This window comes from Arachis ipaensis, chromosome B6 (genome assembly GCF_059453495.1).
Source record: "Arachis ipaensis isolate K30076 ecotype BB chromosome B6, ASM5945349v1, whole genome shotgun sequence".
Classification (NCBI taxonomy): Eukaryota; Viridiplantae; Streptophyta; class Magnoliopsida; order Fabales; family Fabaceae; genus Arachis; species Arachis ipaensis.
In genome coordinates this window covers 4272254-4285654 of record NC_142441.1, presented here as the reverse complement: position 1 = coordinate 4285654, position 13401 = coordinate 4272254, and the positions used below count along the sequence as shown (strand labels likewise).

Below are 13401 nucleotides of genomic sequence, written 5' to 3'. Positions count from 1 at the left end.
ACTTGGACTACAAACTATGCAATTACATCATTAGGGACAACTGGACAAGGAGCAATCAGATTTGAAAACAAACAAAGGTATGTGTCCTTGTATGTAACACCAAAAAATGTTAAACTATCAAAAAAGCCTAAGTGAGACTCCTAACTAGATTGGTATCTCAACATATAAGATATAAATTTTCTCCACTATTTATTTGGCCATAAGAAGTGGAGGCAAATGAAAAACACTTGAAATGAAGAATGCAAAGAATCAGTATAAAATTCTGAGACAACTTCCATCTTCAGAGATATGGTCTCTTGCATGCATAGAACTGTTGTTAAACCACTCTAACCGCTACCAACCCACAAGCCAGAGCTGCTCCAAACAAAGCATGTAACCTCACACAGAAGTACTTTGCCATGAAGACATTGCTTTTTTCCTGTAAGTAAATAACATAACCAAGGCTTAATACCAAACTCCAGGAATCATAAAAGGGTAACACAAAGTCTTGGACGTGCCTTATGATTTTCTTGCACAAATCTCACTACCAAGTTTCCAATTGGTAAGGTCAAGGCACAAAGGAACTAGAACCACCATAGTCATAGCAAGAGAGAAGACAAACAAATCATAAGCTCATAATGAGATGAGAAGATATCAGAAATTAAGTGTTTAGAGTTGCATACAATACTGGCTAGGGGAAGCGCCTTGCACAGACCGAAAGCAATCAAAAGAGCATAGAGTGCCATGACTGCCACTTTCACTACCTCTGCGCCTCTTGCAGTGCCTAGTCTAACCTGAAAGAGACAATGGAAAATCAAAATTATCCTAATCCGAATCCTAACTAGCAACAATACCTAACAAAATAAATCAATAACCAACAACAATGAATTAACAAGTCAGCAAGTCAGGAATAAAGTAAACAATATCAATGAATCAACGATTTAACCAAATCACATACCTGACTCGGTGGCTCGGGCTCCATATCTGACTTGAATCGGTGGCTGGGTGGGAGACTTGAATCGGTGACTGGTGGGTGCTGTGTTGTGGGTGGCGACTGGCGAGGGTTGTGGCTCTGTTACTGCTGGGTGTGAGGTTGCGAGGTTCGGGCTCTGCTACTGCTGGGTGCGAGGAAGGAGGCTCGTGCTCTGCTACTGCTGGCGCTGGGTGCGAGCCTGCGAGGGACGAGGGTCGTGCACTGTGTGCGAACGTCGTTCAGGTTGTGGGGCGAGTGTCGTGCGCTACTGCAGAGAGGAGAGCGCGACGGTGAGAGGAGAGTGTGACGGTGAGAGGCTGAGACTGAGAGCTTTGGATTGGGGGTGGGAGGCGTGGGGTTAGGGCTCACTTCTGCTCAGTAATCGCGCTCAAGGGAATTGGGGTTTGGCCGTTTGGGGGTGGGGGTGGGGTGGGGGTGGGGGTGGGGGGGAGTGGGTTGGTTTTTAAGGGTTTTTTTACTAAACCGGTTCAGTTTGGTTCGGTTAGGATTTTCCTGTTTAGAACCAAAAATCGAACCGAACCGCAAAAAAATTGCAAAACACATTTTTTCGGTTTTTTGGTTTTCGGTTTTCGATTTTTCATAACGGTTGGTTTGTTTAGTTCGGTCCGGATCGGTTTTGAACACCCCTAGTTTTTCTGATTCTGATTCTGAATGAGGAACGAAAGGGGGGGGGGGGGAAGGTTTTAGGGGAAGGGGGGTTGACGCGTTACGCGTTTGGTGTTGTTTTTAATCAGACCGGCGTCCTATTGTTGAACCGGTCAGAGAGCACGATCCGATCAAACTGGCCGGTTCAACCATTTTCAACGGTTTTCAATATGACGGTTTTAAATACTGGACCAGACCGTTTATATTGCCGGTTTGAGCGATTTTTTACCCTTTTTCGCAAACCGATATTCAGTTGGCAATTATTTCATCTAAAGAGCATACGCACGACTATTGTAAGAATATATATATATAATTTCATTAATATAGTGCAATAAAATAAATAAACACAACTATGGAACTGATTCATTCCGCAAAAATATTAAGTATATGGAGGTGGCTAATTATCACTATCTAACTCAGCCGTCGGTACTGAATATACGTTGCCATCATCCGAACCATTAGAATCATCTTCAATAACGTTGTTGTCAATGTCCTTTTGCCAAGGACATGTTGTCTTCTTATGTCCTTTCATTTGACAAACACTACAACGTTGCCGCTTCTTCCTAGATGGTTGTCCTGAGCCTACACCAATTTGATGAGCATACGGATTGCTACTTTTAGCTACACCTGAATGAGGCTGATTAGTGCCTTCGTCTACAGCCTTGTAAGATGAGTACAATCCCATAATTAGGTCACGTGTCTCTTCATATCTCTCTGGTACTTTAGCAGCAACAGCAGCCAATTGTTTAGAAAATTCCATCAAGGCACTTTGGCGACTAATAACAACAGCATCCCTCGTGAACCCACTTGGATCAATGAGTGCTGACTTAACCTTTTTTGTCCATCTATCCAATACCAATGACCGGGGAATCTCACAAATGTCAATGTCAACCAGAACTTTCACAATATGTTCGCAGGGAATTCCAAATGACTCCATTCTTAAACAGGTACACATGAAGATCATTTCTTCTTGACGAAAATCAATGGTCCACATAAAATCGGGCCTCCCATGCTTACACATAATGTACTTTATGCCATCATCGTTATTCTCTATGTTTAGCACCCGCATTGATCCAGCTCTAGAAAGAAATGGCCGAAAGAAACGAAATATCTCATGAGTGTATAACTCAGCAGCATATCTCTCTAGCAGCTCTATACAAGTCTGCATGACGGGCACCCCACGTGTAGATTCATAATCAGCATTAAATTCTTTAAAGCGCAAGTGTGCAACACACCTTTGAAAATGCTCTACGAAACTTGTCAAATCATACCGCGATCCCACATACCTTGCAACAACTGAGTGTAAACCTTCACATCTTGAGGTAGTTCTAAAGCCAGCAAAGAATTTTCCTCTTATATATGCAGTAGCCCACATATGCTTCTCTTCGTACATGTTGATCACCCACGGCTTATCCTCAAGGCCAAATTCTTCGTATATTGCTAGCAGGGACGGATCCAGAGATTTTAATATTGAGGTGCCAATTTTTATATAATTTTTTTAATCTATAAAAATAATTAACATATAATTATTGGAGTTAGTTTTTTAATAGATTTATTAAGATACATATAATTATAATTTTTTCCAACAATTTTATTTTTAATATGATAATTACATAAATAAAATATAACTTTAACAATTGTACATTACAAATTTATAAAATACCATATAATTTATAACGGGATTTGCTAAAAATGATCCCATATCTTATTAATTAAAATTCATTCTTTCAAAAGTTTTAAAAAAATTTGAAAATAAATTATAAATTATTAATTAATTGAAAGACACGGTACCATTGTAGAATACAAGATATACGATATCTTTATAAAATTTTTCTTTTACCAATGTGAATTTAGAAGAAGAATTAATATTTTTTACAAGAAAATAATATCTACAGTACATAATGTGATTATCAAAACATAACTACTTAAGTTATTATTAATATAAAAATATGAATGTTAAATATATTAATATAAAAAAACAAATGATTTTTAAAAAAAATAAATATAGAAATTATTATATAAAAACTAATTTGAAAGGTACAAAGACTTGAGGGTATGATATTAAATTAGTTAGGTAAAAATATTAGTGAATTAATAATTAAGACATAAATTTATTACATAGTGAAAAATAATACATATAAAACTATTAAATTACCTAATATTTGTTTTTATTTTTTAAACACAAATCTTATATATAAGTATAATTTCTTAAAATTTTGGGGGGTCCAGGCCACTACTCGCCTCCTCTAGGTCCGTCCCTGATTGCTAGCTAATTAGTAATAAAAAATAATAACATCTATTTACTTTTTAGTAATTCTCAATGTCTTGTCAGTTAATAAAAGATAAAAAAAAAACATTTTTTCATTACATAATCAATTTTACGAATAAAGTATCGAAACGAATAATTGAAAAATTAGAGCCACTTATCTCGATTTTGTAATCAAAACGATGGATTGTTTTCTGAACACTACAATGAAAAAAATTGATTGGACCTTTGCTGATTGCTGCAAACGGTGATTGTCAATTAACGATGAACAAAAAGTGGATATTAAATAGACGGATAAAAAATAAAAAAAAATTAGATATTCAGTAGATGGATGGATGTTCGAAAGAAAAACAATGAAATTTTTTATAAAGAGAATGATACACGATTTTAATGGTGGGATTGAATAATTGGTGATGGATTATTCACCAATTTATAATGTTAATATTAAGGAAAAGATAAGATTAGAGTATCTAATTCAAAATAAAACCTTAAAAAAGGAAGATAGAATTTTAAAGATTAGATAGATGAATAAGAAGATAATTTTTAAAAACGAAAACAAGACTGACATAGGCGTAATACATCGCGTTCCAATCGATTGAATTATCATTTCAATCGATTGAATTTGAATTCACACACACTACAATCGATTGAAATTGGCAAATTCATATTGTTTGGGTAAATTCAATCGATTGAGTCACAAAAGCAATCGATTGAATTTGGTGAGACCCAGGTTGTTTTGAAGCATTCAATCTATTAGAAATTCTAAACAATCGATTGAATTACAAAAATCCAATTTTTATTCATCGTTCTATCGATTGGATCGTATGACCAATCGATTGAGTTATGCGAAAACCATGCTTTTGGCAATTTTCAATCGATTGTTTAGTGGTAAACTGTAATCCAATCGATTGAGATATAATTCAATCGATTGATTCATTATTCCAATCGATTGGTTTTCGCAGAAAACACAATTTTATGATTCCTCGCGAACGAGACGAATCAAATTTAATATTTTAATCGATTGTAATGGCCAAAAAATTGTTTTTGTTTTTGATTGTTAATGAACATGATATATTTATGATAAATTAATTATTTATAAAATAAAAAATCGTTTTTATAATTATATAAAATATATGGGGTCAATTTATAATTAAAATTAGTTAAAAGACTATGTAACAGTTATTAAAAAAACTTAAAAAACATGTTTTGTTATGGGACCACTAAGTGGTCCAAACGTTCTTGGACCACCGAATCCTGATCATAAGAAAATGATGTAAAGGAATTACTTTTAGCCAATTATGAATTTCTTTTTCTTTTTTGTTAATGGGTAACATGTCTTTTTTGTTTTTGTTTTCAAACAAGGCACTCTTCCACATGTTTGGACTTAAACAAATTTATGAGTATATATTCAAATAAGTCTCTAAAAAAATCTTATATTGGACGTTTTAGTTCCTCAAAAAATTTTATTACCTCGAGGATCATGAACTTTTCGAAAAATAAGACAATGAGTTCATATCTTAGTCAATCTCATTATTTTTACTTGGATAAATAGGTCATTGAAAATGTGATAAAAAGATTTATATGTCTTACTTTTATAAAATTCAGAACCTGAACGTAATAAAATTTTTTTCATAATAAAAACGTTTGATTCAAAATTTCTTAGAGACCTATTTGAACATATACTCTAAATTTAGAATAGATACCCAATTTGATCCCCAAAATTTAAATCATGCATTAATTTAATCTCTAACTTTTATAAATGACTAACTACATCTCCTAAACATCTCCTAAATTGAAAGACCTGATTCTTCGTTGAGTTCGTTCATTTCCTAATAAACGACCGTTACCAAAACTACCACCATTGCTTATTCTTTGTCTCCATCACCGTATCCTCACCCAATTCCACCACCACCCTGGTTTTACCTCTATTATCAATCTCACTATGTCCTCACCCATTTCCAGCACCTCATTCAACTCACTCTTGCCCGTTTCAAACTCGTGATTCATCATCATCCATTCTCCACCCCCACATTCACTAACCACTCCACTTCACTACCTCACCTTTGCTCTCACATCACTGTCACCATTATCACATCTTTAAATTTTGATGTTTTTCTTTCTCTTTTCTTTTCATCCATTTTTTACCCCATACTTACTAACCATTCCACTTCACTACCTCACTTTCGCTCTCACATCCCTGTCACCATTATTACATTCTTAAATTCTGATGTTCCTCTTTTTCATTCCATATTATCTCATGGGAGTAATCGCTGCGACATTAACTGCAGACGGAAAATTACTGCCAAAGAAGAGCGGTGTCGTGATAGCACCGGAGCAGAAACATTTTTAAAGAGGAGGACACGATGTGCGGTTAGGCAACAGGCTAAAGGGACTTCTAAGACAGATTAAGGATTTGTTTGGGTGAATTTTTAGAAAAAGATCTTTTTTTGAGTTATTTTTTTTTTAAGATTTTATAGAAAAGTAGAAGTAATTTTATATTTGGGTATCTTATGTAAAAAGATCTTTTTATCTATCAATTATGTTTGGATATAATAATATAAAAATATTTTTTTGTTTATTTATTACATGAAAAACATCTTTTTTATTAAGAAAAAAAGATCTTTAAAAAAAAATATAAATTACAGTTTTTTAAAAAAGATGTTTTTTTATTTTTCTAGTGTTTTTATTTTTATTATTATAAATTTGTCAAATATACTAAAAAATAAAAAAAGTTATTTTTTATTAAAAAAATTTTTTTTATTAAAATAATAACGCACAAACAAATACTAAGTATTACCGATAAAATAATTGGTCATTTATGAAAGTTAGAAATTTAATTAATAAATAATTTAAACTTCAGGATCAAATTGGACATTTAAAAAAACATTTTCTCAAATAAAGAAAAATGGTAAATTAATTTAAATTAACTAATTTTGAAGTTTGAAGTTCCAATTCAGAATAGTAATTTGAATGAGAGTAGTAGATGTGATGGTTTGTGTTGGTAACTGAAAAGTGAAAAGTGAGAAGAGCATTACAAGCGTGGTGTCCTTGTTGAATGATTTTCTGACACCACAAAAAAGCCAAGATATATTCACAAGTGATTTTTCCAAGTGACCAAACCAAACAAACTTGCTGCTGCTATACATTATTAAATTTGTAAAACGCATTTTAATATTTTTCATATTTATAAGTTTGCAGAGAGGTCAGAAAAATTCAAACTGGAGAAAACCACCTCGATAACTAAACCAATTTCAAACACACACACCACCGGCGCAACTCCTCGTTGCCACTATCAACCACGAATGTCCCATTAACGTCGTTACAATGCTTCACATCACTTGCATGTTGCTCTTCTTCTTCCTCCTCTGCCCTCATGCCACACTCACACTCAACTCCGACGGCCTCTCCCTTCTGGCTCTCAAGGCTGCAGTCGACTCCGACCCCACCGGAGCCCTCTCCGCCTGGTCCGACACCGACCCAACCCCCTGCCGCTGGCCTGGCGTCCTCTGCTCCCCCAACAACCGCGTCACCCAACTCTCCCTCCCAAACAAGTCCCTATCCGGCTACCTCCCCTCAGAGCTCGCATCCCTAACCTCCCTCTACCGCCTCTCTCTTCCGTACAACAACTTCTCAAGAACCATCCCTTCTCCTCTCTTCACTTCCCTCAACAAACTCCTCGTCCTCGACCTCTCTCACAACCAACTCACGGGTCCCATTCCCATCCAAGTCCGATCCCTCAAATGGCTCCGCCATTTCGATCTATCCTCCAACTCCCTCAATGACTCTCTTCCCCAAGAGCTTTCCGAACTCTCTTCCCTCGTCGGTACCTGCAATCTTTCATTTAACCACTTCTCCGGCGAGATTCCCCCCTCGCTCGGCAAGCTTCCGGTCATTGTCAGCCTCGACCTCCGTGGCAACAACCTCACCGGAAAAATACCACAGGTTGGCTCCCTGCTCAACCAGGGTCCTACCGCGTTCGCCGGAAACCCTGGCCTCTGTGGTTTTCCTCTCCAGAACTCGTGCCCGGAGTCTCAGAAACCTAACATTTTACCCGCAGATCAGCCTCAGAACCCGAAGGCACTTCGTGCCGGTGGCGCTGGCAGTGGCAGCGGTGCCGGAGAAGACGCGAAGGCTAAGGAACGTAGCGGCTCCGTCGCGGTCCTCGTGATCTCGGGTCTCTCCCTGGTGGTCGGCATAGTTTCTCTCTCGCTGTGGGTTTTCCGGCGACGGTGGAACAACGACGACGGCAAAATGAGGAGCAGAAAATTGAACAATGAGGTTATCGGCGGTGGAGATGGAGGAGCAATAGGAGGAGGGGAGGGGCAACAAGGTAAATTCGTTGTGGTTGACGAAGGGTTTAACTTGGAACTCGAAGATTTGTTGAGAGCTTCTGCTTATGTCGTTGGGAAGAGTAGGAGCGGAATCGTGTACAAGGTCGTCGGAGTAGGGAAGGGTGGCACGTGTGCACCTCCGCCGCCGGCGACGGTTGTGGCGGTCCGGCGTCTCAGCGAGGGCGATGCCACGTGGCGGCTGAAGGATTTCGAGTCGGAGGTGGAGGCCATTGCGAAGGTTCGCCACCCAAATGTGGTTCCTTTAAGAGCTTATTACTTCGCAAATGATGAGAAGCTTCTCATCACGGATTTCATCCGCAATGGAAGCTTGCATGCGGCGTTGCACGGTATCAAATTCTCATTCTTTTTGTGTTGCTTCAACTCAATAATTAAGTTATGATTAATTGGCTAAACTATATTTGTTGTTTTATAAGTGTGTTCACATTTGTTGATTGTTATGTAATCTTTGTGAGTATAGATTATGGTGTGCATTGATAGCAGCCACCATGTGATCAGGTTCAAATTCTAGGTTTTTGCTTTTAAGAGTCACAATAATGTTGCCATGTGATGTGATTGAACCATGATCATTATTGTACGTATTCACTATATGATCGACGAAATGTAACTTTCACATGTTAGTTTTCTTTCTTCCTTTTTGTTATGCTTTTGGTGATATATTGATAGGGTGATATGTAATTCCACCAAGTATTGTTATGCAAAAATCTGTCTCAGTAACTAAATCAGCCACACAAATAAATATACGTTGATTTACTCCCTTTTCAATTTCAATATATATTTTGTATTCGAACATGTATTTTATAGGAGTAGCTGATTTAGACATTTAGCAGCTAATTTTCGGTGAAAACATGTAGCTTAGTTGATTTTATGGGGTGGGCCATGGGGGCCATATATAACCCAGTGAATTCTGCTCATCTTTGCACTTGAGAACTGAAACCCCCCCCCCCCCCCTTCCTTTTTTCTCTTTTTAAATGTCTTTTGTTTGTGATCACACACAGTGGTTGTAACTTTATGTTGGTGATCCTTGTGGGCATTCAATTGAATCAATCCAAAGTAAAGCGTCTTTAGGGGTGGTCCTACATTGAAACCATAGTGATATCTGCAAAAGTTTAATATTTTCAGTATATTTTTTGTGTGACCCCATTTGGGTAGCTGAAAAAACCCCATAGCTGGTCCCCGTGCTGTCAACGTCGTTGATCCATAGCGATTTACCTTGGTTGATTATGGATAGTGGCTCCATCCGCCATAGTTCTTTGTGCTTGGATTGTATCTTGGTGGTCCAAAAAGTACAGATTTTTGTTCTTAAGCTGATGTTGCATTCAGCATTCTAACTATATAGTATTGGAGTTTACAATGTCAAAATTAGATGCTGAAGTGATTGTATTTGTTGCGATAACAGTCATTATCAATTTTCATCCTTGTGTCATAGTGTGTAACATGCATAACATAGTTATGATCTACGACTACGACATTGTGGAGTCATTTGATGCATATAATTGATTCAACATATTCAAATAAGGCAGCTTTGTGTTTGTTTGTAACATGCTTAACAAGTTGACGTTCTCTTTTTTGCTCTCTTATTTTTTGGGTCCTTTTATACTGAATTGACTCATTGAGCACACAAAACTCTGTGTGGTGGTTGTGATGTCTCTTTCATTACCACTTTCACATGTTAGTATCGTCTGATGCATGTTCTGCTCTCTCTTTCTGGTGTTTTACGGTTGCAGGTGGATCTTCCAATTCAGTGCTGACATTATCATGGACAGCAAGGTTGAAAATTGCCCAAGAAGCAGCAAGGGGCTTGATGTACATCCATGAGTTTGGTGGCCGGAAATATGTTCATGGCAACCTAAAATCAACCAAAATCTTATTGGACGATGATCTCTGCCCTTACATATCAGGTTTCGGACTAACCCGTCTTGGTTTGGGTACCACAAAGTCATCTGCATTGGCACCAAAACGGCAGAATTCTAGTGGATCCTCTACAATGGTTTCAAAGGCTGCAGCTTCTTCTAATAACTACTTGGCGCCTGAGGTTCGCATGGCAGGTGGCAGATTCTCTCAGAAATGCGATGTGTACTCTTTTGGCATAATTCTATTAGAACTTTTGACTGGTAAACTCCCGGATTTCGGACCAGAAAATGATGACATGGTGCTGGAGAGTTTTGTGAGGAAAGCATTCAGAGAGGAGCAGCCATTGTCCGAGATCATAGACCCGGCTCTTTTGCCCGAGGTTTATGCCAAGAAACAAGTTGTTTCTGCATTTCATGTGGCTCTGAACTGCACTGAACTGGATCCGGAACTGCGTCCTAGGATGAAAATTGTGTCTGAGAGCCTTGATCACATCAAGATTCAGTGAAAAAACATGATAGAACCTTGTAAATTTTCGGTTCTTGTGGCTGGCATTTTTTCCCCTCTTGTTCAGATGTTATTTAGAGTGGTGTTTGATTTTGTAATGTTGGGGCCACTTGGATGTACCTTTTGTTTGTTGTATCAATGGAAATTAATTCGCTTCCTTGGCCCTCCCCTGAAATGGCAAGGTACACCTCGAGTATCTTAAGTTGAAAACTTGAAATGTTTACATTCTTTTTTTCATATTTCAGATTGTTCGACTGCTTCAGTTTAATGCATTGAATCTAAGTACGTATCATCATAAAATTGTATTAACTAAATAAGTCACAGCATCAACAACCCCTTCCTTCTTTCAATACAGGAGCCGCTACATGTAATGAAGGGTGGGGTGTTATGTCACACATTTTATTATTTTGCAGTGACTAATCACATAATTATGTCTTACGTCTTATCTAAAAGTTTTTCTGTGGTCTCTGTAAGAAATCAAATTCATGTGAGTAGTGAAGGGATTGCATGCAAAGACATAAAACTATAAAAGGGAAGAGGAACCATGAACTAGGAGTGAACTATCAACTCGGTCCCTGTCTATTTATCACAATGACAACGCAATCCCTCAAGAAAAAAACGATCCACTTCGGTCCCTGTTTTTTATTTCGTGACACAACGTGGTCTCTATAATTGTTTCTCTGTCAACTCGAAATGGAAAATGCTGACGTGTCAAGTTCAAAAATAGACATGAACTTAATTGTCTCTAAATTTAAATTGGTTAGGGGTTTATTTGATCTTATTTTTTAAATAATATCTTTTTTAAATTATTTTTTATTTATTATATTAATATTCTTTTTTTAGTAAATTATTGAATATATGGTATAATAAGTACAAACTAATTAATAAATTATTTAAATTTAAAAATATCATTTATTATTGTTCATACTCTGGCCCAATGATAAGGCCCAGGTCTAAATAAAAGGCCCAATCCTAAAGGATGAGCCCCGCATTTCACCCCAATTCTTCCCAGGAAGTCGGTTCCTACCACGACTTACTCTAATGAAGTCAGGGACGAGAGTTAGCTGGCAGATAAACAGTTGTTTGAATGAGTAACTGCCCCTAGAATCTCTCTAACCACTTCTAGGAGCCATATCTTAACCTCCCTAAGATAAAGGGACGGTTAGCACCCTAAAAAAGTGGCACTACTCCAACGGTGGTTATTGGATCACCACTATAAATACCCTGACACTCCTCAGGTATCTCTAAGTTCCAATACATTCTAAACCTGCTTAATCCCTTTGCTAACTTTGGCATCGGAGTGTCTTTGCAGGTACCACCCCCTCTCACCTCTCACGAACAGGTCGGACGGAGCCCGTGGATCGTCAATCCATCTACAGGCCTCCTTTCTCATACGATTGGGCCAACCAATACCGTCCAGCCCATTAATCTCCGGTTACCCATCGTAACATTCGCGCCGTTGCCGGGGAACCGAGAGATCAACCAGTGATGGCGGACAGATCCCCTGAAGAGGGTCATGTAGAAACAGATTCCGAACAAGAGAATCTGGATACCGGAAATAACGACGCGGACTTAACCCTCCGCCAGGAAATCAACGATCAACACAAAGAGGGTACCTCCGGAGTCAAAATCCCGAAGGTGAATTCCTCTGAAGGCCGTGAATCGGAGAAGGACGGACAGTCCCACGCAACTGAACTTATGGGATTAGTTCATGTCCACCAAAGTCGCTTGGAACAACTAGAACAGGAACGGGAGCGACAAAGGGAGATAGAAAAGCACCTAAGAGAGGAGATGGATCGACGAAAAGAGTTAGAGAAAAAACTCTTAAAGTTAGAATCCTCCCTCAAAGGTCGGAACTCCCGTGACGATAGAGAAGAATCGCCCCTAGGAGGGGAAGATCCTTTTAGTGAGGACATAATGAGGGCAAAGGTTCCAAGAAACTTTAAGAGCCCCGATATGGACCTCTATGACGGAACCACAGATCCAAAGCATCACTTGAGCAACTTTAAAAGTCGGATGTATCTGGCTGATGCTTCTGACGCAACGCGCTGCAAAGCTTTTCCGACCACTTTGTCGAAAGCGGTGATGAAGTGGTTCGACAGCCTCCCCCCGAGGTCGGTAACCAGTTTTGAAGACCTCTCAAAGAAATTCTTGACGAGGTTCTCCATCCAAAAAGACAAAGTAAAACATGCGCCAAGCCTCCTGGGAATAAAGCAGGAGGTCGGAGAATCCTTACGAGCCTACATGGAAAGGTTCAATAAAGCATGTCTAGAAATCCAAGACCTGCCCACTGAGGCAGTCATAATGGGGTTAGTCAATGGGCTCAGAGAAGGTCCCTTCTCACAGTCTATATCTAAAAGGCACCCCATCTCCCTAAGCGATGTACAGGAAAGAGCCGAAAAGTACATCAACATGGAAGAAAATGCTAAGCTGAGAGACTTCAGTTGCCGACCTGGGCACCCTCCCTCAACAAAAGAAAGGGAGAGGGAAACCAAGAAGAAGGAAGAGCTCGGTCTCGATAGACCAAGGAAATATCACTCTTATACTCCTCTAAAGGTCTCTATAGTGGATGTATACAGAGAGATTTGTAATACTGAAAGGTTGCCACCCCCCAGACCCATTAAAAATAAAAAAGGGGGGAGCCGCAACGACTACTGTGAGTACCATAAAATATATGGTCACTCCACAAACGACTGCTACGACCTTAAAAATGTGATAGAAAAACTGGCTAGAGAAGGTCGGCTTGACAGATATCTCATAGAAAGGTTGGACAGTCATGGGAAGAGAAAGCGAGATGATATGGATAGAAG

The 13401-nt window shown here is 38.5% G+C and overlaps 2 protein-coding genes across 2 annotated transcripts; one reads left to right on the top strand and one right to left on the bottom strand.

Annotated features, from left to right (window-relative positions):
- Positions 1–316: 316 nt before the first annotated feature.
- LOC148554448 (2-carboxy-1,4-naphthoquinone phytyltransferase, chloroplastic-like) lies at positions 317–961 on the bottom strand. The gene is made up of 4 exons (XM_088491379.1): positions 938–961; positions 663–773; positions 498–563; positions 317–418 (listed from the first exon to the last, which is right to left on the bottom strand). The coding sequence occupies exons 1-4, from the start codon at positions 959–961 to the stop codon at positions 317–319; spliced, it is 303 nt and encodes a 100-aa protein (XP_088347505.1).
- A 5895-nt stretch (positions 962–6856) lies between these two features.
- LOC107645442 (putative inactive leucine-rich repeat receptor-like protein kinase At1g66830) lies at positions 6857–10776 on the top strand. Its single transcript, XM_016349464.3, has 2 exons — positions 6857–8562; positions 9961–10776. Exons 1-2 carry the CDS (start codon positions 7209–7211, stop codon positions 10590–10592), a joined length of 1986 nt encoding a protein of 661 aa, XP_016204950.1. The 5' UTR covers positions 6857–7208; the 3' UTR covers positions 10593–10776.
- Positions 10777–13401: the final 2625 nt, after the last annotated feature.